Below are 20,226 nucleotides of genomic sequence, written 5' to 3' on the forward strand. Positions count from 1 at the left end.
GGGCAAACCCCCCAGCCTTCGTCACACGAATGATCGCAACCCAGTTATCACGGAGATCCAGTTGACAGGCGCTACGTTGGCTGCCAGTCCTGCGGCCCCTGACCTGCTCCTCTGTGTTTCCAAGCCAGCCAAGTGTTTGGAAGGTCGGGATGAAGTGGCTGTGATCGGGTCTCAAGGGAGCATAAGGGCTCAGACAGGTCGGGGGGCCATGGCTCCACTATGGAGGTCCATGCTGTCCAAAAGCAGCCCCCTGTACCGCGAATCCCTCTTTTCCTTCTCTCTGTGGGAATGGCAGGTGCAGAAGAGAGAGTTGGCCATTCTCAAGAAGCAGACAGAAAGGGAGAAAAGAATGCTGCACAGACAGATGGAGAAGTAAGAGCTTTGGGGTGTTTTATATAGGTGCAAAAAAATTCATAAAACGTAACTTTTTAAAGCAATATTTGTGTTTTTGTACTCTATCATTTAAAAGTTTGGTGTTGGTAAGATTTCTTAAAGAATACAGTAAAAACAGTTATATTATATAATAAAATGTTATTACAATTTAAAACAGTTGTTTTCTATTTTAAAATACTTAAAAATGTAATTTATTGCTGTGATGGCAAAGCTAAATTTTCAGCAGCCATAAATACAGTCTTCAGTGTCACATGATCCTTCAAAAATCATTCTACTATGCTGTTTTGGTGCTTAAGAAACATTTGTTATAATTATCAATGTTTCATGTTCACATATATGTGCTGTTGAATAATTGTATTTAAATTGCATACTTTTTTTGGATTCCTTGATGAATAGAAAGTGCAAATGAACAGTATTTATTTGAAATTGAAATTATTTTTAGAATTATAAATGTCTTTCACATTTGATAACGCATCCTTGCTGAATAAAATAAAAAAATGTTTTCCAAAAAGAAAAAAAATTAATGCATTTTACATGAGGTGTGCTATTATGTAGAGTGTAGGTGAATATGTAGTGTGTTATAAATTCAGTCTCATGATATTCACAATCAGGATGTTATCTTAGAAGACAAGTGTCTATTTTGGTTGGTGCTGGTCGTGTTAAATTTTGGTGCATATGACTGTGTGTAAACGTAACTGGAGAAGGAGCACATGTGAGAGAGGTGGCACACACTGGTAAGATGCTACGGTGTGTGTGTGTGTGTGTGTGTTTTGGATCTGACAGAACAAAAACAGGTCCTAATTAATCCAGCTTGGAAAGAATTGTTGGTACAAAATTTGCCTAATGCCCAGCATGCAGGACACACCTGGCACGTGGCAAACAGAATATGGTGACAATTTGCATGTACAACATGCTTAATTTGTATGCACATAAGCATAATAATCCCAAAACTCACTTTTATCAGACCCTGAAATTAGCATGTATTAGTTTTGCAGTTTTGACCTACAGAAGAGGAGAAGCGTGGCACAATTGTTTCATCACTAGGGTTGGGAATTTTCTGGTTCCGGTTCCACCTAACGGTTCCGGTTCCGATTCCGGTTCCATTAAAATCACTAAATAACTATTAAAAAATAGTGGTAAGGAAAAATGCACAACACTCAACTACTCAATGCTCAGTACTGTTTATTACTTGCTGTCAACTTAATTTAAAGGTTGGCAATGTCAAAATTGAACATATATTACAGTATATGGATCTTCTTAAGTAGATTTGGGTATTGTTAGAAATTTCCAGATTCCGGTTCCATTTAAATTAACTATTATTATGTTTTTTACTATTTTACCTTCATTAAATGTAGTGTTGCTGGAAGGTAGTAAGTAATGTTGAGTAATGCTAGTCCATCAGTCAGCATGTGCTTCAAAGTTGATGTGCGTGTATAGTCGTGAGAAACGTGTTCGGTAGTTAAAGACGCGGCGCATCTGCAGAATGCGCGTCTGTGGAATCAATGTGCTCAGTAATTAAAGAGGCAGGGCAGCTTTTCTGTTATTTGGTTTGTGACACACTTTACGGGAAACGCCGAATTGTCAGAACACCGGTGGAAGGCTGCTTACAGCGCTTGGATATGTGTCACACCAGAACCGTTTTCGGAACTGAAACGTAGAAATTGCTTACGGTTCTGATGCTTTTCAAAGAACAAAACCGGTTCTCAGTTCCCAACCCCATATATGGCACATTAACAAAAGTAATCATAAGTGGTAAATTGCAGAAGACTTTACTACTGTTTTGAATGAATTCCGAAAATTGAGAATTTTGGTTATATTCTGACAATATAATTACAGATATCTTGTGTTTGCGGATTGTGCTCATTGTTTGTTTTTGTCATAACCAGAGTAACTAGCCATGACTACATTAAGCAACAGGATGTTTTGTTGATCACTTGGTTTCTGTTTCTGCAGCTGGGTAGCCCTGTCCACCGTGAAATCTGATTGGTCCAAAGTCACTGCTCCTCTTAACTATACTGTACATTAAACATCAAATATCTTCTGATTGGCTTACAGACATACAGTGGTCTCTGACTATCATCTCATGGTGGAAGATTAGCTCCATTTTAATACAAACAGTGCTAAATGTCATTTTTGTCTGTTCTCAGGCTAAGTAAGGAGCTGCAACAGAAAGACAAGCTCATCGAGTCGCTACGCTCCAAACTTGACCAGCAGCAACGATCGGATACACCTACTAGCAGTCATGCCTTCTCTGTGGCCACTGACCAATCGGACAGGACCTCTTTTGTATCAGATGACCACGGCTCAACCAATGAGGATCTAGAGCTGTGCTCAGAACTAGATGCTGCCAGCGAATATGGCCAAGAGGAGGCAGCAAGAAGTGCCACAGGTTTTTGAGTTTAACATCATATTTCTATATTTTATCATGTCCTCTTCATGTTAGTTTCTCATCCACCTTTTTTCATTGTCCACCTGTTTTGTTTTAGACTCACGTGATCATAAAGGCTCAGCCTCATTACATCCATCCAATCCTCCATCTATCACTTCATCACACAGCCACCAGTCCTCCTCCAACACCTGTCCCAGCATGCGCTGCACACCACACAGGCCAATGGAAACCCAGGCACAGACAGGTAGGAAGAGTGAGGGGTACCAAATCACACGTCAAAATATTACTGTTTTACTTAAATGTATTTAGATCAGATGCAGATGCAGCCCTGGTGAGCATAAGAGATTTTCAGAAACATTAAAAAACTTACCGACCCCAAACTTTTGACCGGTAGTGTGTATTCTTTTTTTTTCCAAAGGAATAGTGAATTGAAAGTTTTAGTTTGTTCCATAGACCAGCTGTAGCCTGCTTCTAGGCATAAAAAGTCTCACTTAATGAAGTACCTGTAGCTGTTTCTCTGTGTTTTCCCATCAGGCCTCTCTACTGTACCTCTGTCCAGCTCCATTTCTTTCTCCACCTCTCTCCACTATCCTCAAATGTCTTCTCCACCTGTGTTTGATCCTCAAACTCCACACTTGAGAACCCGTCACCCTTATGGTGGGGGATTTTCACTGGCAGAGGTTCACCAAGAGCTTCAAATGCTCCAGAGACAGCTTGGAAACAGTGAGCCTGCATCTGAGTGTGTGTGGCACAGAATGATTCATACTAATTGTGTCAATGAATCAGTTGTTGAAAGTTGAATCACTAATATGCATGGATAAATCATTTAGTCTGTTTTTTCCCAGTAAAAATATCTAAACATCCTCTATACTGGATTGAATTGAGGAGATGATTTACTAATGAAAAATACATAGCATGCAAAATTGTATTTGTTGCACCTAAATTTTCATTACTGAAATCATTGTGAGGTAGCTTCGCTCACATTTACATCTTCATCATGCTACTAATTTTTCTTAGCCTGCATTTTTTTAAAAGAAATTAATACTTGTATTCTGCAAGAATGCAGTAAATTGATCAAAAGTGACAGTAATATTTACAACAAGATTAAATAAATCCTGTTCTTTTTAACTTTCTATTGAACAAAGAATCCTAAAAAAATAAAAATATTAAACTGTTTTCAACATAGATAACAGTTAGAAATGTTTCTTGACCAAATCGGCATATATATATATATATATATATATATATATATATATATATATATATATATATATATATATATATATATGCCGATTTGGTCAAGAAACACCCAGCTTTACCATCACAGGAATAAATAACGTTCTAAAATAGAAAAAAAGAAAAGAAAACCGTTATTTTAAATTGTAATACTATTTTACAATATTAAGGTTTTACTGTACTTTTTGATTAAATAAAGGCAGTCTTGGTGAGCCCCAAATGCTTTGACCGGTAATGTATATACTCACCTTCTTTTTTTTTTTACATGGTCTCCAATAATGTTTTCTTATCCTGGTACAGGCTACCATGGTCCTCAGATCAAACCCCTTCCTGCGTTTCCACTGGGCTCCCATACTCAGCCTGACCGTAGCAGCTTACACCCCCTATCCCATCATGCCTTCGAACAGTCACCTTTCAGCAGCCAGCACACCAGTCCCGCTATGAAATCAGGGGCAAGCCTTCTGGAAAGCAGTGCAATGTGGGATATGATGTATGGCCCAAGACCTTTAAGACCAGGCACGTATGGAGACTTGTCCTCTGGTTCCTCTGGATATCAGTCAGGCCATACAGGTTCAATCTCAGAGTTAATTATAATGTTAACATATTGTTGTCATACAATGTTTTGTAAAACTTTATTCAATGCTTTAGGCACAGACTTAATGGAAGAACACTTAAGGGAGATCCGCACTCTCAGACAGCGTCTAGAAGACTCTATCCAGACCAATGACCGTCTGAGACAACAGCTGGAGGAGAGACTGGCCTCCTCTGGGCGAAACGGAGGTAAGAGATTCACACAATCAAATTAATGCAATCATTGTGTTTATGTTGTAATACTTGTATGTGTTCTTGTTTGTCTGTTTCAAATGTATCTATATTTTCTCCTACCTTTCACTAGCAGGGGGAGCGCCCACTAACATCTATATCCAAGGCCTTGATTCTGTCACTCAACTGTCCAATGAGATTCGAGTGCTGAAAGAAGAAAATCATGCCCTGCAAACCCAACTCAAGCAGGCCAGGACAGGTAAGATCTTAGTCCTGCTATGTTCATAAGGAATGCTATCAGTAGTACTACAGCAACTTTAGGTGCATTAGAAGTAAATGATTAAGCATATTTTCTTGTCATTGTTGACAATGGAATAGTCATACGGCTTAGTTCATACAGTAATTATTCTGTATAGGCTTTTCATCTTGGAAATAAAAAATATATATATTATTAAACATTTTCAGTTATAGCTAAGGTGTTTTATTGTGTCTGTTTCACTTGCAGATGGCAGTAAAGAGATGGAGCGGCTGAGAGAGGCGGTTCTGTCTGGGCGTGGCCAGTTAAAGCAGGCGGAGCTAGAGGCGGACCAGTGGGCGGATCAGTGCAGACAGCTACAGTCTCAGGTTAGAGAGCAGGCTCAGGCAGTACTGCAGCTCAGACAAGACAAACAGAACAGTCTGGACAACAGCACCAGGTACAGTTTCAGACTACAATATCCCTTTGTATCCTCTCGAAAATTTAGTAGTAGTTTTGAGATTTGGCTCTTGACAAAAATGTGTCAGACTGAATTGAATAATATTAGTGTGTATACATCTGTGAACAGGCTACAGCATGAAGTGAATGTTCTCCAGCAGCAGCTGAGTGAGTGTCAATGTCTAGTGCACACGCTGCAGTGTGAACTACAGGTGTATCAGAGAGTCTGTGGCACTACTGAGAGCAACACAGGTAAGAAACAAGTGCACCTGTCTGAAACTCAATCAAAGCCATCAAATATTGCTTATTTTGCCCTACAACTAAATTAATATTTTAAAATGACTGAAATTTGTTTTAGATGCAACAATTACAACTGAAGTCTTGTGCAACCAGCTTTGGATTGTATAAGGAGAGTATTAAAATGTCTTGTGTCCTCTACTGCTGTAGGCTCAGGATTGAGTTTGACCTTTGACCTGCGAGAGCGAGAGTCTAACATACATTTGTTGGAGCAGCAGCTGAAAGAGAGGCTGGACCAGTGTATGCCCCGTCCCTCAGCCAGGAAACAGCTCTTCCACGGTGCGACAACTAATTATAATAATCAATCACGACTTCAATTTACACGTTTGTGGATGAATTGTGACATATTTATAAATATTTTAATTTACATTGGTCTCACTGTCTGCTGTAGACCAATCACCATCTCCTCCTGTTCGAGATACAGGGTTCTCCAGCCCTGCTTCACCAGCTGTGGAAACAGATGAGCCAAAGTCTTCTGCTAGTGGTAAGAGTTTTATATAAAACACTTTTGATGCTTTATACAAGAGATAAAATTCACTCAAATAAGTGCAAGACACAGAAAACTGATTAATCAATGCTTGTCTTCTGATTAGACTCATCTAGGTCTGGTGCTGAGCTCTGGAGGCTGAGGCCCCTGACGGCTCCTTCGCCTGCAAGACTGGGCGTCATATGATTGGTCACGTGGATGACTTCAGTGCCCTGCAGCAGCAGCTACTGGAAGGGAAGGCTGTCATCCGCAAGATAGAAGCAGCACTGCAGTCCAGCACAGAAACACCTAACCTACCAGAGGTCAGGATATAGATCTGATTTAAGATGAAAGGCTGGTGTAATAATGAGTGGAGGGATAATTCAGAGATAAATATTTCTTTAGCATGGATGTCAAATGATTAAAAATGGAATTAAATTAATTAATTGAAAATAAATTAATTGCATTTATCAAGGGAAAAGCTGATGATTAAAAAAATAAAAATTAAAATAAATAAAAACAGTCAAAATAAATATTTCTCACTAAAAAAGTGAAATATTTTATTTAAACATTAACCAACATCAGAGAACCAGGAAGATGCAAATACATTTATAAATGAATAAAAAAATATTCCTCAATATTTCAAATTTATTGTAAGTCAAAGGGGTTCAGCTGATAAAAAGTAGGGGAATCAGTTGTATATATCAATATTTTCTGAGAAAACCCCTTAAATTAAGATTGTACTGCAGAAGATGAGTCAAATTAAATAGTCGATCTGTAATATTATTTTAATTGTTAAATTATGTACATGTCTGACAGACTGACATGGCCATGAATGGCTGTGATTTTTTTTTAATATTAAAAAATAATTAATCATACTATATTAACACATTAGAGACTGAATATAAAAAATAGTTTGTGCTTCAATAAACTAAATGAAATATTTCCTTTTATTTAATTTTCAGATAAACATGTGTGATCATTTTTAATCTAATAAATGCACTTAGTATATTTAATTTAATGTTTTCCTGAAATTGAAAATAGTACTTCCTAAAATGTTTGAATATTCCAAATGAATTGTCATTCACACGTGGTCTCCCTCTACAGGGTTATATGAGGAACTTGCACACCAGCACTAAGACACTGAAGCAGATTCTGGAGGAGACAAGCTCTCTCTTAAGAATGTTCTGGAGGGCAGCTCTGCCCAGCACTGAGGCCTCGGCCCAGCAGCTCAAAAAGGTTAGAGGGCACTTAGAGAAACATTTCAGTTCTTACAACAGGTCTTGGAAACAAAACCCACTTTTGTGCTCCTGAGACATCATTTTGCATGCACCTGTTAGAGAAATTCATGCTGACAGCGACAGTTTTCAGTAGCGCCCATTTACACAATGTTGAATGTTGGTTATTTTTGTAATCCTGAAGGTTTCTTATAAATGTGTTTGTGTAGGAGCAGGCTTTGAGAAAAGAGGTTGTCACACTGAGGCGTAAGTTATCAGAACAAGAGCAGCTTCTCAGGGACACGATGGAGAATCTAAGGACCTCCAGTCGCACTAAAGACAGCATGGAGCAATTCATTGTCAATCAATGTGAGTTAATCTCTTCTCTGTTCTCTTTGTTGTTGTTTATTGTTCTTCTCTTCACTTTATTTTCATTTATTTCTAGTGTCAAGAACACGAGATGTGTTGAAACAAGCTCGCTCAAATCTAGAGGTGAGTCTTTTCTATCATTCACACTTCTTTTACAACCTCGGGCATGTTTCTATTTCTAATAAAACAAGTTTCCTCTGTTACACACTCAAATATGTGTAGCCCAGATTAGTGTTGGGTGATACGCTTTATAGTCTTATCATCCTATCATCAGCCTCTGAGATCGCCGATACACAATATCATTATGCAAATTTATTTAATGATTTACTTGCACAGTTTAATAGGCGAAGAATGAACCAAGTCCAGGGTCAGACTAAAAGCAGCATAATGTTAGTGTAATTTATTAACTACACATTATACTATATTTTTAGTCAAGTAGCATATGGATGTCATGTCATAACATATTTATATTTAACATGATCGCAATTTAATAAAAACTATTGTAAGTTACTAATTATAATGCTTACATTTCCTCAGTTATTCAAACAGTAGCTACAGAAAACGAGCAAAGAACATTTACATTATCATAGAACATCATCACTATAATGCATTATAAAAAACACTTCCGTTATAATCAGTGAAGCTCTTATACTTACTTTGCACGTACATCTACACTTGTTGTTTATGACGAGAGAGTTTGCGAGAATACAGAATTCAGTCGGCGAGTGTGCGCACTCAACAGCAAAACTCTGGTGTTTCAGTGATGACTCATCTGAATGCCTCTGATTGGCTATTCCATTCATAAGCTCAACAGAATCATGTGTGATTGGTTATAACGTGCAATGCTGTAAAATGTGTAAAAAAAAAAAGTATGTGACAAATAAGCCCTAATATTAATTAGATAATAATACTAGCCTAAAAGTAATAATAATTGTCTTAATAGGCATCAACCACATTCAATAACTCTGACTATCGTCGATTCACAATACTATCGTCTATCGGCACAACCCTAGCCCAGATGGCTTTTCAGTGTCTCCAAATGGTTTTTAGCTGAATAGACATACTCCGGTTCTTTCTCATCGGGTTATTTTCCTTCTCCTGTGTATTTCTGTGTCTTCTGAGTTATTCCAGAAGAATGAACTCAAGATTGCCTGTCTAGGCTACACCCCTCTCCCTTCATCCTTCTATTCGGTACCATCCACTCCTTCCTGGTCTGATAGAGGTACTGCGCTCTGGGTATACGTGTGTGTTAGTGTGTATGTGTTTGTCCAGCAACACATGCATGCCTGACCTAATCTCACGTAACCAGACGTCTGACCATCAGCATGAAGTGTCGTCCACCTAAACTGAGGAGAATCCAGTCGGTCAGATGGGAATTGATCAGTCAGCTATTTTCATTTTGAGACTAGTCAAACAGACCTGACAATAACTTAGTCATCACACAGTATGCTGCCTTCTCTTGGCTTGGAGTGAAACTACAGAAGCAGTTTTTGTTTATTTGTTTGTGCATAATCTAAAAAACAAATTTTTTGTCCTCTAATGGCACAATTCATTATTAATGATTGTAAGCTTCTTATCTGACACTCTTTGTTCAGGTGAGGTCTCAGGAGCCGCCCTCCAACATGCCTCCTCTCTTGGTTGGAATTTCGTGACCCCTCACATTCAGGATCAGCACAAATCAATGGCAGCCTTGTGGCCAGCACAGGGGAGTGACAGACAGCGCCACCTACAGGTGTCCCGCAGAACAGACTCTAGACTGAGTGCTGCTATCAGTCACTCAGTTAGAACTATCAATTAGCTTTATTTACTACATAAGAACCACCAAAACACTCTCAATGTTGCATTTGACTAGATTAGTATTATTGATGTTTGGATTAGCATTCATGTCTTCAACCAAAGTAAAATTTTATTGGTTTGCGTTTGGTGTTAGGGTTTATATTGAACCAGCAACACAGTTAACGTGCAATTATACTGTGCTACCAGCCAGACCTGCTACACTGTAAATGAAAGTCACCCCAGGGACGAGCTGAAGACCGATGGTGCAATATTCAATCAGCCTGCTACTGAAGTCTTGAAATTGGAATATCCCAATAAGAGAGATGTTTGTTTGTTTTGTGTTATTGCCAAAGTTTGAGTCTATTGCTTTTAATTGCTGCTGTGTTTTGTCACATTAAACCTAATGTACATTTTTTTTTATTATTCCTTTAATTTAATTTTCTTCCTTTAATTTTCTTTATTTTAGTGGGGGTTTTTTTGTGTGTGTGTTTTTTTTTTTAAATATACAGCTGTTTTTATGTTTTTTGATGTATCATTTTCCTGTACAGTAGAGTATTTTTTTTAATTACTTTTTGGTTTTGGTCCAAAAATTGGCAGAAAAAAAATCTGTTTTATATTTCTATTTTGCTGCATCAGCTCTTAATGGACTATCTTTATTTTGTTTTATTGTTTTTGTTTTGTTTTCTTTCATGTATTTTATTTTGTTATTTGGTTTGGTTTTTGTTTATTTTTGTTTTGTTTCACTTTTTTTTTCATTTACTTTGTTACTTTGCTTGTGTTTTGTTTATTTTTTATTGTTTTGATCTTTTTTATAATAGGCTTGCAATGTCTGTAAACTGGTTCCCATGTGATAAAAAAGTTTTACTTGTAACATTATCTCAAGTTAGATAACTATTTTGTCAGACATTGCAGACAATTTTGCAAATTGTAGATTGTGAGAGACATAACGCTACACACGCATAGCTTTACTGTTCTAACTGTATGTGTGTTTGGAAGTCTGTTGCTCTTGCATGAACCACCCGAATTATGCTGTCATTTGCAGTATTTCAGTATTCCACAATAGTGCAAGAAGTCCTGGGGTTTCTGCTGTATATGTGTAATGATCTGGTGCCATTTTGTTTGCTTTGTATATTATGTATTATCTGTTTGCTGCTGTCATTAGGCCAGGCATGCACATGTTGTGATGACAAAAGAGAGCCATGGGTCAATTCAAGTCAACCTTGCACTCAATGTTCTATGACAATCAAATAATTCTCAGAGAAGTATGTAATTTTGGAATTTCATTTGTTTAAAATATTGGTAGCAATGCAATTTGAATTTGAATTTCCCTTTGTAAACTAATGTAAATTGAGTTAGGGTTGTTAATGGGTAATGCATGCATATTTCAGGTAAAGGTGATGAGGAAACTCAAAACAAAAAAGGGACAATTTAATAAAAAGGGAATCGTACATGTCTCATCGTGTATTTTTGTCTGTATTTGTTAATTATATTAACAATATTTATGTCTTAATGGCACAAAAATCTAAAAGAAAATTTTCATCTCTTCATACAAACGTCCTAATTGTTGTTTAATAATAAGTCTTTACACCAGCAGATGGCACAATACAGTTATTCCACGTATTAAATCTTTAAGTGTCCCATGATCCTTCAGAAATCATTCTAATATGCTGATTAAGTGCTCAAGAAACAGTTCCTTTTATCAATGTTGAAAACAGTTGTGCTTAATATTTAAAAAAAAAAAAAAAAAAACCTGATACTTTTTTCAAGATTCTTTGATGAATAGGAAATTCAATGGAACAGTATATTTGAAACAGAAATTATTTGTAAAATTATGTCTTTACCTTAACTTTGGATCAATTTAATGCATTCTTGCTAAATAAAAGTATAATTTAAAAAAAAAAAATGAGACATCAGAACACACTGTATTAAAATACAGCCTTTAATATAAACAAGAGTTTCTAAAATAAGCAAACACTGGGGATAAAGGCAACACAAAAATTTTAATTATAATTCCAATGTATAGTAAAGGAACCCACACAGAGATCGAACAAATGATATAAGGCACATTTAGCTCTTTATGTCATAATGTGGGTTTCTCTGGTCCTTGTTTTTAGCAGTTTTCACAGAACAAATACAAACAGTACTGAGAGCAGCATGTAAAGACTTGACTCCGGCCCAATGTAACCAACCTAATTCACTTAAAAAAAATGACACTCCGTATATTTAGGTACAATTACTTGATAGATTTCCATGGTCTGTCTGACTATCTATCAGTAAAACAGAGACAGAATGTAAAACATTATAGTGCACTGGCTCACAATGGCTTCATTTGGTTTGATTTGGTTAGGGACGAATGTAAAATATTTTAGAAATCCATTAATTACATATCAAGGTACAATTCTATGTCAGTGTAAACATGAATTAGGTTGGGCCCCAACCTCAATACAAGATACCATTGTTGTGATATCTTAAACACTTTGGTTACTCAACAAACATTTTGTCCCATCATGGAGGGTGTCCTCAAAGAAAGGTGGTTAAAATTTGTGTGTGTAAAAACATGCAAGACATTGATCATTTTGAGATGCCTAATCCAGACCTCATGTACTCATACACCACATAGCTGATGCTGACAGCTGGAATCACTTTCATGAAGTTGGGCAGGATCCCACGGTAAAGCCCAAAAAAGCCCTCCTTCTGCATGATCTTCTTCACTAACTTGGACATGGACACCTGCTCCGATCCCGCCATTGATGCTGGGGACAATAAAAGGAAAATGTCAGACAAATCACAGAGAAAAATTGACATATCCTGTGTATATTCTGGTCTGAATATTTACCCTGGGCCTGCATGCGTGTGCGGACCAAAGCGAGAGGGTAACTAGCCAACTGGCCACATGTGCTAGAAATGGTCCCACAGCCGAGAAGAACCAGCACCCCTGGGTTAGCAGTGTCTTTAGCATACTTAGACAACCAGGCGTTCTTCAGAGTCTGTATAGAGAGAAAGAGTCTAAATGTTTCACTTAAAAAAAAAAAAAGAAAAAAAAAAGTATGTCATAGTATAAGTAGATAGCACAGACAAATCAGTCTCATATTGCAGGTTTAGAATTTTGAAATAGGCCTTTCGAGGTAATAGCACACTAGTTTCTTGTTCTTGTTTTAACTCGGTGTATAGATACAATCAGCAAAAGACCAGTGTAAGTTTAGTCATTTTATATATATTACTACAGTATTTACTCATATTTTGAATTAGCTTTTATTTTTATATTTTCAGTTTTCATTTTACTTTTAGTACTTTTAGTTATTTAGCTTTAATTTACTTTAATTTCAATTTAATTTTAGTCATTTTAGCAGTCATTTTAGTGCTTCAACTAAACATGTTTTATTTCAGTTAGTTGCCATAGCAACATTTCTATTTTTCATGTAAACTTAAGTGTTTTTTTTACTTTTTCATCTAATATTTACATTTTATTTAACTTCAGCATTATTTCACTTAATGAATTTTTTTGTAGTTTTGGTTTTTATGTAACAGACAGACCACCCATCAATAAGGGAAACAACTGTAAGGATTACCTATTTTATTAATACCCAAAGAAAACATGTCTAATAATTTAGTTTAAGCAGAATAAGACTAACAAAAAAGGTTTTTCTTACTTTTGACCAGTTGAAGCAAAAAATAAATTTTGATTTATCTGAAATGCAAAGTATATTCCAATTTCCTTTAAAAAGGGCCAAATCTTTTAGAAATTTATCTTACACACAAATATGCAAACATCTGCTGCATTTTAAGTAGGTCACAAACCTAAAAACATGTAAAAGGTGTAACACCTAGTCTGAAAATATGACCTTGATATGATATTCAGAAACACATACAGTATGCAGTCTGTTCCAGAGTTTGTACTCACCTCATACACTGCTAAATCTATTCCAGCATACGGAATAATTCCCAGGATATTGGGTACATAGCCTTTATAAAAGGCCTTCACTCCTTCCTTCTTCAGAATCTTCTTGGCACAGTCAAACATCCCAGAATACTGGCCAGTCTTCCTCAGAGTAAGTCTGGTTTTCATTACCTACAATTAAAAATATTACTATCATAATCATTTACCTTAAAATGTGCACCATTTGTTACTATTGCCACTGAGGGATACAGTTCATTTTAAATGACCAATGCTGGAGCCACAATACACTATATTAAACGCTACTCTTTCTTTAAAGAACATCTATAAAATATTCCATCTCCATGGATCTCATTTCTCACCTCCATGGGGTAGATGGCTGTTTGAGCGGTCGCACCGGCCAGAGAGCCAGCCATGAACCGCTCATGTGACTGGATTTTCCCACCATCTTTGGTCAGCAGCTTCTTATACTGTTAAAGCACAACCCAAAACACATTATGCATGTAAAACTTAGCTGAGCAAAACTGAAATGGGTTTAATTTTTTCATTCGGTAAAGGAAATGCGATCTTTTCCATTGCAATCATCCTTTGTGAATGGCTGCTGTTAAAATAGCTCTAATCACAGCCGTGCCGTTATTCAGTAAAACAATTCCATAATCTACAGCTTAATATTGAGGAACTGACATTTCACCCAATATGATCAGTTGTTTTGCTTGTTTTGCTTTACCAGGACAAATAATAGCTCAAAGATAAAAAGGAAGATTGTGGCAAAAAAAAAATCAGAAGCAGAAGTGGTTTTCAGTGTTTGTGGGTTTCTTGGTAACGTGGTTTTCTCACATTGGTCATACTGGACTAGATATGGAAGAACAAAGCTGGAAATATTCTTTCTCTATTTTCTCACCTGCTCATATGCCATGAATTTGATTGCTGTTTCTGGGGCGATTTTTATGACGTTGACTCCGTTACCCCGCCATAGAGAGGCCACGCCCCCTTCTTTAATCATCTGCTTGAACCCGCCCACCAGACTGATTTTGTTGGATTTTGAGGAATGAACCTAAAAAAAAAAAAAAAAAGTAGATTTACTGTCATTATGCCATTCAAGTAGATATTAGGTAATTACATTAAATATTGTAATATTTATCAGCCAATTTAAATTTCAATCGGTCATAAATTATTGAAGCAATCAGTTTGAACTTTTTCAGCCAAATCATTTTCTTCATCAGTATTTTGTCTTGTTTTCCAATAAAGCTACATACATTTTTTTTAAAACAAGATACATTTTCATTAACTACATAAAAATACTTTTTATTACTTCACGCAATTTTATTCTAAAGTAAATGTATCTTGTTTTAAGGACGAGTGCATATTTTACAACAAATAAACATTAGATAAGGAAAAGTATTTTGAAGTATAAATGTGGATTTAACCGTACCTGCATGAAGACTTTCATTCTGTCCAAGGGGGCGGTGCCTGTTCGAGAGACCACCCCTGCCGCGCCCCCAGAAACAAGCTGCCTCCACCAGACGCCTGTGGTCTTTTCCTCCTCAGTGAACTCATCTGGAATAGTTAGACTGTCACCTATATCCAACACCTAGCACACAACAGAGGTAAAGGTAGTTACTAACCAACTTACTAAACCACACTGATCCATACTTAATGTCAAATATATTTCATATTTTTATGGCTCAAACCAATGTTTAAACTGAGAAAAAAGGTTCTTTGTTTTAGTGTTGGATTGAAATATGAAAATAATATCCTGTTACCATTTTGTGACTGTCCATATAATATGCAAAGAATATGATAACAGGCAAATATCAGGGATGAAATATGACTGCTGCATTAGTAAGCAGAATATACATTGCCCTCGTTGCTGGTTTAGCTGTGACCTTTAACCTTTCACACTGCACACACAGCTACTGACTCACTGATGTTTTACCATTCGCAAGGGACGATTAATTACAACCTTGCTCATAATCCAAGTTGTTGTTATGTAATGTCATCAATGCCATCATCTTATGTAAAATATCAGTACTGCATCACAGACTTACACAGGTGACATTCATTTTAATAAGGATAGGGATAGTACACTCAAAAATGAATATTCTGTCATCATTTACTTCCCCTTATTTCGTTCCAAACCTGTATGACTTTATTTTTTCCACAAAATAAGATATTTTAAGGAATGTTGGTTACCAAACAGTTTTGGTTCCCATTGACTTCCACTGTATTTTTAGTCCACATAATGGAAGTCATTGGGAAACAAAACCGTTTGGTTACTGACATTCTTTAGAATATATTCTTTTTATGTTCCACAGAAGAAAGAAAGTCATACAATTTTGGAACAACACAAGGGCGAGTAAATAAACCATCATTTTACGTACAGACATTTGTGTAATCTATGCCAATGTTAATATGAAATGTAGCTGTTTAGAAATAAAAATACCTCAATTACTACCATCAAACAATTTCATATTGTCGCTTTATATATAACATTGGGGCTATAGCTCAGTGGGCCAAAAATGCTTTGGCCTCTATGAAATAATTTGGATCAGAGGACCTACCATATCTACATCCATCACATATACAACCTCTTCATCCTCAAAATCAATGATGAGCCATTCTCTCTTGTGCTCCTGCAGCAAGGCCATGCTGATACTCTGCTGCCAGCCTGTCTGACACCAGCCTGGACGCTGACAACTGCAATGAAGACCTACTGCTCCACCTGCTCTCCTCACAATATTACAGTCCTGATTCACTTCTTCATCTCTGCCCAACCTCACTGCGCTTCCATCGGTGCAGCAGTCAGATGACAAGCGCATCCAGGGCTAATCCCAGTACGGGACAGTCTTAAATTAGCTTCACTGCAATTGGCTGAGATGACTCAAGCTGAACCTGCACTGCTCAAAAATCCGAAAATCACCCAGTGAACCGGAAAAGATTTTAGATAAAAGAAATGGACAAACAAAAACATTGTATTATTTTAATTCTAAATAGGAAAAATAGGGCTTTGGTTTATGTTAGAGTAGTATTTATAATGAATTTTATTTAAATCAATGTAAGTCTATAGTATGCCCTTATTCATATAGCTACATAAGAGAGATGCGAAGTTGTCTTGCACATTGCGCCACTCACTTTTATTAACTTTTGACACGTAATCAGTTAAGAGACTCCTTATCCTTCCTGGTCTCAACACTTTTCCCATGATTCCCCAATCCTTCCCACTGACAGAGGGATATAAATGGCTGGCCAAGCTGATTACATGGCTACCGAACTGTGTGCCTGACTAGACAACTCAGCGGGCGTCTGACTGGTCCGATGACATGTGACTGTTTGAATACACTCTATCTAGTGATCTTCATAACTGATACCTGATTCAAATCAGATGGTAATGTATGCAATATGTGATATAATGTTTGTGTGGAACTTACAGTTGAGTGTTTCCAGTAGCGTATGATTTCCTGAAGGTTATTTGCTGGGTTGAAGAGGAAATGCTCTCTCCATTCATTCCAATCCACAGACATGGTTCCATCCGCATCAATACTGGAATACAAAGGGTCAAATTAGAGAAGGCATGTGAATCTGGATTATAATGTCCTATGTGACCCTGGACCACAAAACCTGTCACAAGTAGCACGGATATATGTGTAACAACAGCCAACAATACAATGTATGGGTAAAAATTATAGATTTTTCTTTTATGCCAAAATGTTTTAGGATATTAAGTAAAGATCATGTTCCATGAAGATATTTTGTAAATTTCCTACTGCAAATTTTTTATTTATTTTATTGCTCCCTCAGATTCCAGATTTTCAAATAGTTATCGGCCAAATATTGTCCTATCTTAACAAACCATACATCAATGGAAAGCTTATTTATTCAGCTTTCAGATGATGTATAAATGTAAAATTGACCCTTATGACTGGTTTTGTGGTCCAGGGTCACCTATGTGATAAAGTTATTCTAAAGCCTAATGAGTATATCATATATAATCATTTCCTTCATGATAGCTATAGAAATCCCACGAAACCCTGCCTTCTGCAATACTTTATCAGTGGACTATATAGATTAAGCATGAGTATTTCACAAGCAAAAACTATAAACAAACATACTGTGCACTTTACTAATCACTGACAACACAAATGTGTTGCAGAGTTATACATAAATGTTCTATTCCATTTATAAGTTAATGCTATCACTTTATTATTACATTAAAGCAAGTGAAATTTGTATCAGGCATGTAATATTTAGCAAAGTAGCAAAGTAAGTGTAATCTTTATTATCCAGTGAGTTAGGCTGCTTTGCTATGAATGAAATCTAACTCAATAGACCTTTCATTCAGTTTTTCATTCATTTCCTTCTTGGTGCGAGCAGGCCTTTGGAGTACCTGTTGAGGATCTTCTGTGCATCTCGATCTGTCAAGTTTACGCCTATGTCTTTAAGTGACTGCTGGATTTCTTTGGCATCGATGCGACCTGCATATGCAATTAATGTTGTTAATTAATGTTTATTTTATGATCAACAAAAGCAGAAGGTGTAAGACTTCAGGTCAAATTTATTTATATAGCACCTTTCACAATATACATAGTTTCAAGGCAGCTTTACAGAAAGTTGTATTGTTGTCTATAATCCCTTGATGCTTTAACATAGAGTGGTTTTAGGGTACAAATGATCCTATGAATTTAATGGTTAAAATGGATTAGTGTATTAGTCCTGAAACAATCAGAGCAATAAAAAAAAACAGATATTATACTTTAATCTTACCATCCTGATTTTTGTCCAGACTCTTGAAGGTCAGTTTGAGTTTTTTCTCGTGTTCTTTCAGATACTTTGAAAACTCCTCAAAGTCCAGCCCTTCGTTCTTATCACTGTCTCCGGAGGAAACAATTTTCTGTAAGAGAGGAACAAAACACAGTCCATGAGATTCCTGGAAAATGTGCACCACTGAATAATAGATCCTAAATATAATATAAACATTAATATTTTGCACATCATAAAGATTATCTGGAAACAATGACTTCTCAACCTCATAGTAGATTTAAAAAAATAAATAAATTAATTAATTAAAAAAAACATCTTTTTCATATTCAAACAGACAAACCAAGCTGTTTGTTCTTACATCAAGGTAAACTTTAAAAATGCTGCCACCCAGTGTTGTCATTTATATGCAATCATAAACTACTTCACACTTCAGTACAATGCATAAATTCAGGTAAACACAAATCAAATGAGCAATTTGATGAGCAAATTTCTCCCCAAATCAATATGGACAAAACAAGAAAAATTATAATGTATCTATGTGACCTGATGAGTTTGCTGGCACACTCTTTGTCTTTGAACTTTGATACAGTGAGTCTCATTTGCTTGGGCAAGGTGGGGTTATATCAGCTGTCTCAGAGCTAAGGAATGTCAAAGGATAATGGAATGTAGGTTTAATATGCAAGGAGTGTCTTTACCCACCCTTCCGCTTTAAGTGCACTTCCATGCAAAAGACAGGAAATGGCTTTACCTGTATATGATTGGAAACCCCTATCTGAAATGACAGCTGAGATGTAGGGGACTGTTGAGGCAAATAAGCTATTGTCTATTATTTCCTATAGTCTAAGTTCGGTGACTATTTCTATGTGCAATAAAAAGCATGATTATATTTACTCCTAAGTTAAATAGCATCAAATATTACTAAAGGAGGAAGAAGAGGAGGTTGTGGGCTGGCACTAAATGCATCATTTCCCATCATATCTTTGAAGTACTACTTATGGTATTTACTATTAATGGTTTAGCTTAGAAGCATGGTGGATTTTCTTAGCAGTAAATTTCCCTTGCATGCGAACAATATAGGAACCCAACAGCCTGTCAACGTGGTTTATTGGTTTATGCGGTTTATACTGCACCCAAAACCCAGATCTACAACAAAAGTGAGTCAACAACAGAAATGCAGTGAGCCAGTGAACTGGAATTACCTGCGCTTCTCCTTTGCCCATAGAAAAGCCCATAGCAGCCAGGCCCGTCTTGAGCTCAGAGACATCCACTTTCCCATCTTTGTTAACATCCAACTTCTCAAAAAACTGCGCGAAACTTTTCGTGTTGTCCTCCTCCAAACAATGCGATTCCGTGAACACGAATTTCCTTATAAGCTGATACATGATGAAGGCCGGTGTATACCGTATTTATATGTTAACCGCACGGGATCCAAAGATTGCAGGCAAACTGCGGAAGAAGAACAGCAGATGTTGCCTGGCGCTGGAGAAAACAGACCCTCCCTTAACGTCTTGCACCACTGAGTTAAACTACAGTAGTCATACTTTTATTGCCACGATCGCTTGGAACACTGTATCGGGTTTAATGTTGTAGACGTTCGTTCTGGGCTGAGCTGAGAAGGAGGTACTAGCATCACTAGGGTTTTTGCCTGCGGTGCCTCCTCGTTTTAGACGGACACACCCAAATGTACACAAGCTCAAGAAGTGTTTTTTCTTCTCTCTCTGTGTGTGACTCATTGGCAAGAATTGTAGCGGTTGCATTTAGTAATTCATGCTTAACTTCCCATTTTTCAATGCACTATGAACTATATGCATCATATTTATAGCCTATTAACTACTCACAACTCTTGGATAGATAGATAGATAGATAGATAGATAGATAGATAGATAGATAGATAGATAGATAGATATAGCATGTTTTTTTATTATTACCAATACATTTTTTTAGTTTTACTTGTACTAATAGCATTATTATTAT

The 20,226-nt window shown here is 36.6% G+C and overlaps 2 protein-coding genes across 18 annotated transcripts in view; one reads left to right on the forward strand and one right to left on the reverse strand.

Moving 5' to 3' along the window:
* Positions 1 to 11,052, forward strand: part of LOC109078253 (myomegalin-like) — a 64,687-nt gene extending 53,635 nt beyond the window's left edge. For 5 of the 16 annotated variants that reach the window (XR_006157505.1, XR_006157502.1, XR_006157503.1 and 2 more), the window contains 13 exons: positions 2,541 to 2,782; positions 2,880 to 3,026; positions 3,317 to 3,523; positions 4,319 to 4,588; positions 4,667 to 4,798; positions 4,914 to 5,039; positions 5,286 to 5,475; positions 5,605 to 5,726; positions 5,916 to 6,050; positions 6,163 to 6,255; positions 6,365 to 6,560; positions 7,345 to 7,476; positions 7,685 to 7,703. Coding sequence is in view for 1 of the 16 variants with exons in the window: in XM_042746856.1 (XP_042602790.1) it covers positions 2,541 to 2,782; positions 2,880 to 3,026; positions 3,317 to 3,505; positions 4,319 to 4,588; positions 4,667 to 4,798; positions 4,914 to 5,039; positions 5,286 to 5,475; positions 5,605 to 5,726; positions 5,922 to 6,050; positions 6,163 to 6,255; positions 6,388 to 6,560; positions 7,345 to 7,476; positions 7,685 to 7,823; positions 7,900 to 7,946; positions 8,955 to 9,045; positions 9,419 to 9,621 (2,425 nt within the window). In the remaining 15 variants the exon portion in view is untranslated. Of the gene's footprint in view, positions 1 to 2,540; positions 2,783 to 2,879; positions 3,027 to 3,316; positions 3,524 to 4,318; positions 4,589 to 4,666; positions 4,799 to 4,913; positions 5,040 to 5,285; positions 5,476 to 5,604; positions 5,727 to 5,915; positions 6,051 to 6,162; positions 6,256 to 6,364; positions 6,561 to 7,344; positions 7,477 to 7,684; positions 7,824 to 7,899; positions 7,947 to 8,954; positions 9,046 to 9,418 lie in introns of those variants that run through there. The other 11 variants (XM_042746856.1, XR_006157493.1, XR_006157499.1 and 8 more) reach the window with 11 other exon arrangements.
* Positions 11,053 to 11,520: 468 nt separating this feature from the next.
* LOC109078256 (calcium-binding mitochondrial carrier protein SCaMC-1-like) lies at positions 11,521 to 19,936 on the reverse strand. 2 transcript variants are annotated; one of them, XM_042747257.1, is made up of 11 exons: positions 19,794 to 19,928; positions 19,452 to 19,698; positions 18,256 to 18,382; positions 17,879 to 17,966; positions 16,923 to 17,034; positions 14,927 to 15,085; positions 14,396 to 14,548; positions 13,857 to 13,964; positions 13,501 to 13,668; positions 12,436 to 12,586; positions 11,521 to 12,352 (listed from the first exon to the last, which is right to left on the reverse strand). In XM_042747257.1, exons 2-11 carry the CDS (start codon positions 19,632 to 19,634, stop codon positions 12,171 to 12,173), a joined length of 1,431 nt encoding a protein of 476 aa, XP_042603191.1. In that variant the 5' UTR covers positions 19,635 to 19,698; positions 19,794 to 19,928; the 3' UTR covers positions 11,521 to 12,170. The 2 variants fall into 2 exon arrangements, with proteins under 2 accessions (XP_042603191.1, XP_042603190.1); XM_042747256.1 differs by having other exon boundaries at positions 19,452 to 19,936.
* Positions 19,937 to 20,226: the final 290 nt, after the last annotated feature.

Source organism: Cyprinus carpio, chromosome B20 (assembly GCF_018340385.1).
Source record: "Cyprinus carpio isolate SPL01 chromosome B20, ASM1834038v1, whole genome shotgun sequence".
NCBI lineage: Eukaryota > Metazoa > Chordata > Actinopteri > Cypriniformes > Cyprinidae > Cyprinus > Cyprinus carpio.

Coding starts and splice junctions, on each gene's coding strand:
- LOC109078256 (XM_042747256.1), bottom strand. CDS start 19,634: ATGTATCAGCTTATAAGGAAATTCGTGTTCACGGAATCGCATTGTTTG. Junction 15,086..16,922: donor GCTACTGGAAACACTCAACT/GTAAGTTCCACA, acceptor GTTGTGTGCTAG/GTGTTGGATATAGGTGACAG. Junction 12,587..13,500: donor TAGATTTAGCAGTGTATGAG/GTGAGTACAAAC, acceptor CTCTCTATACAG/ACTCTGAAGAACGCCTGGTT.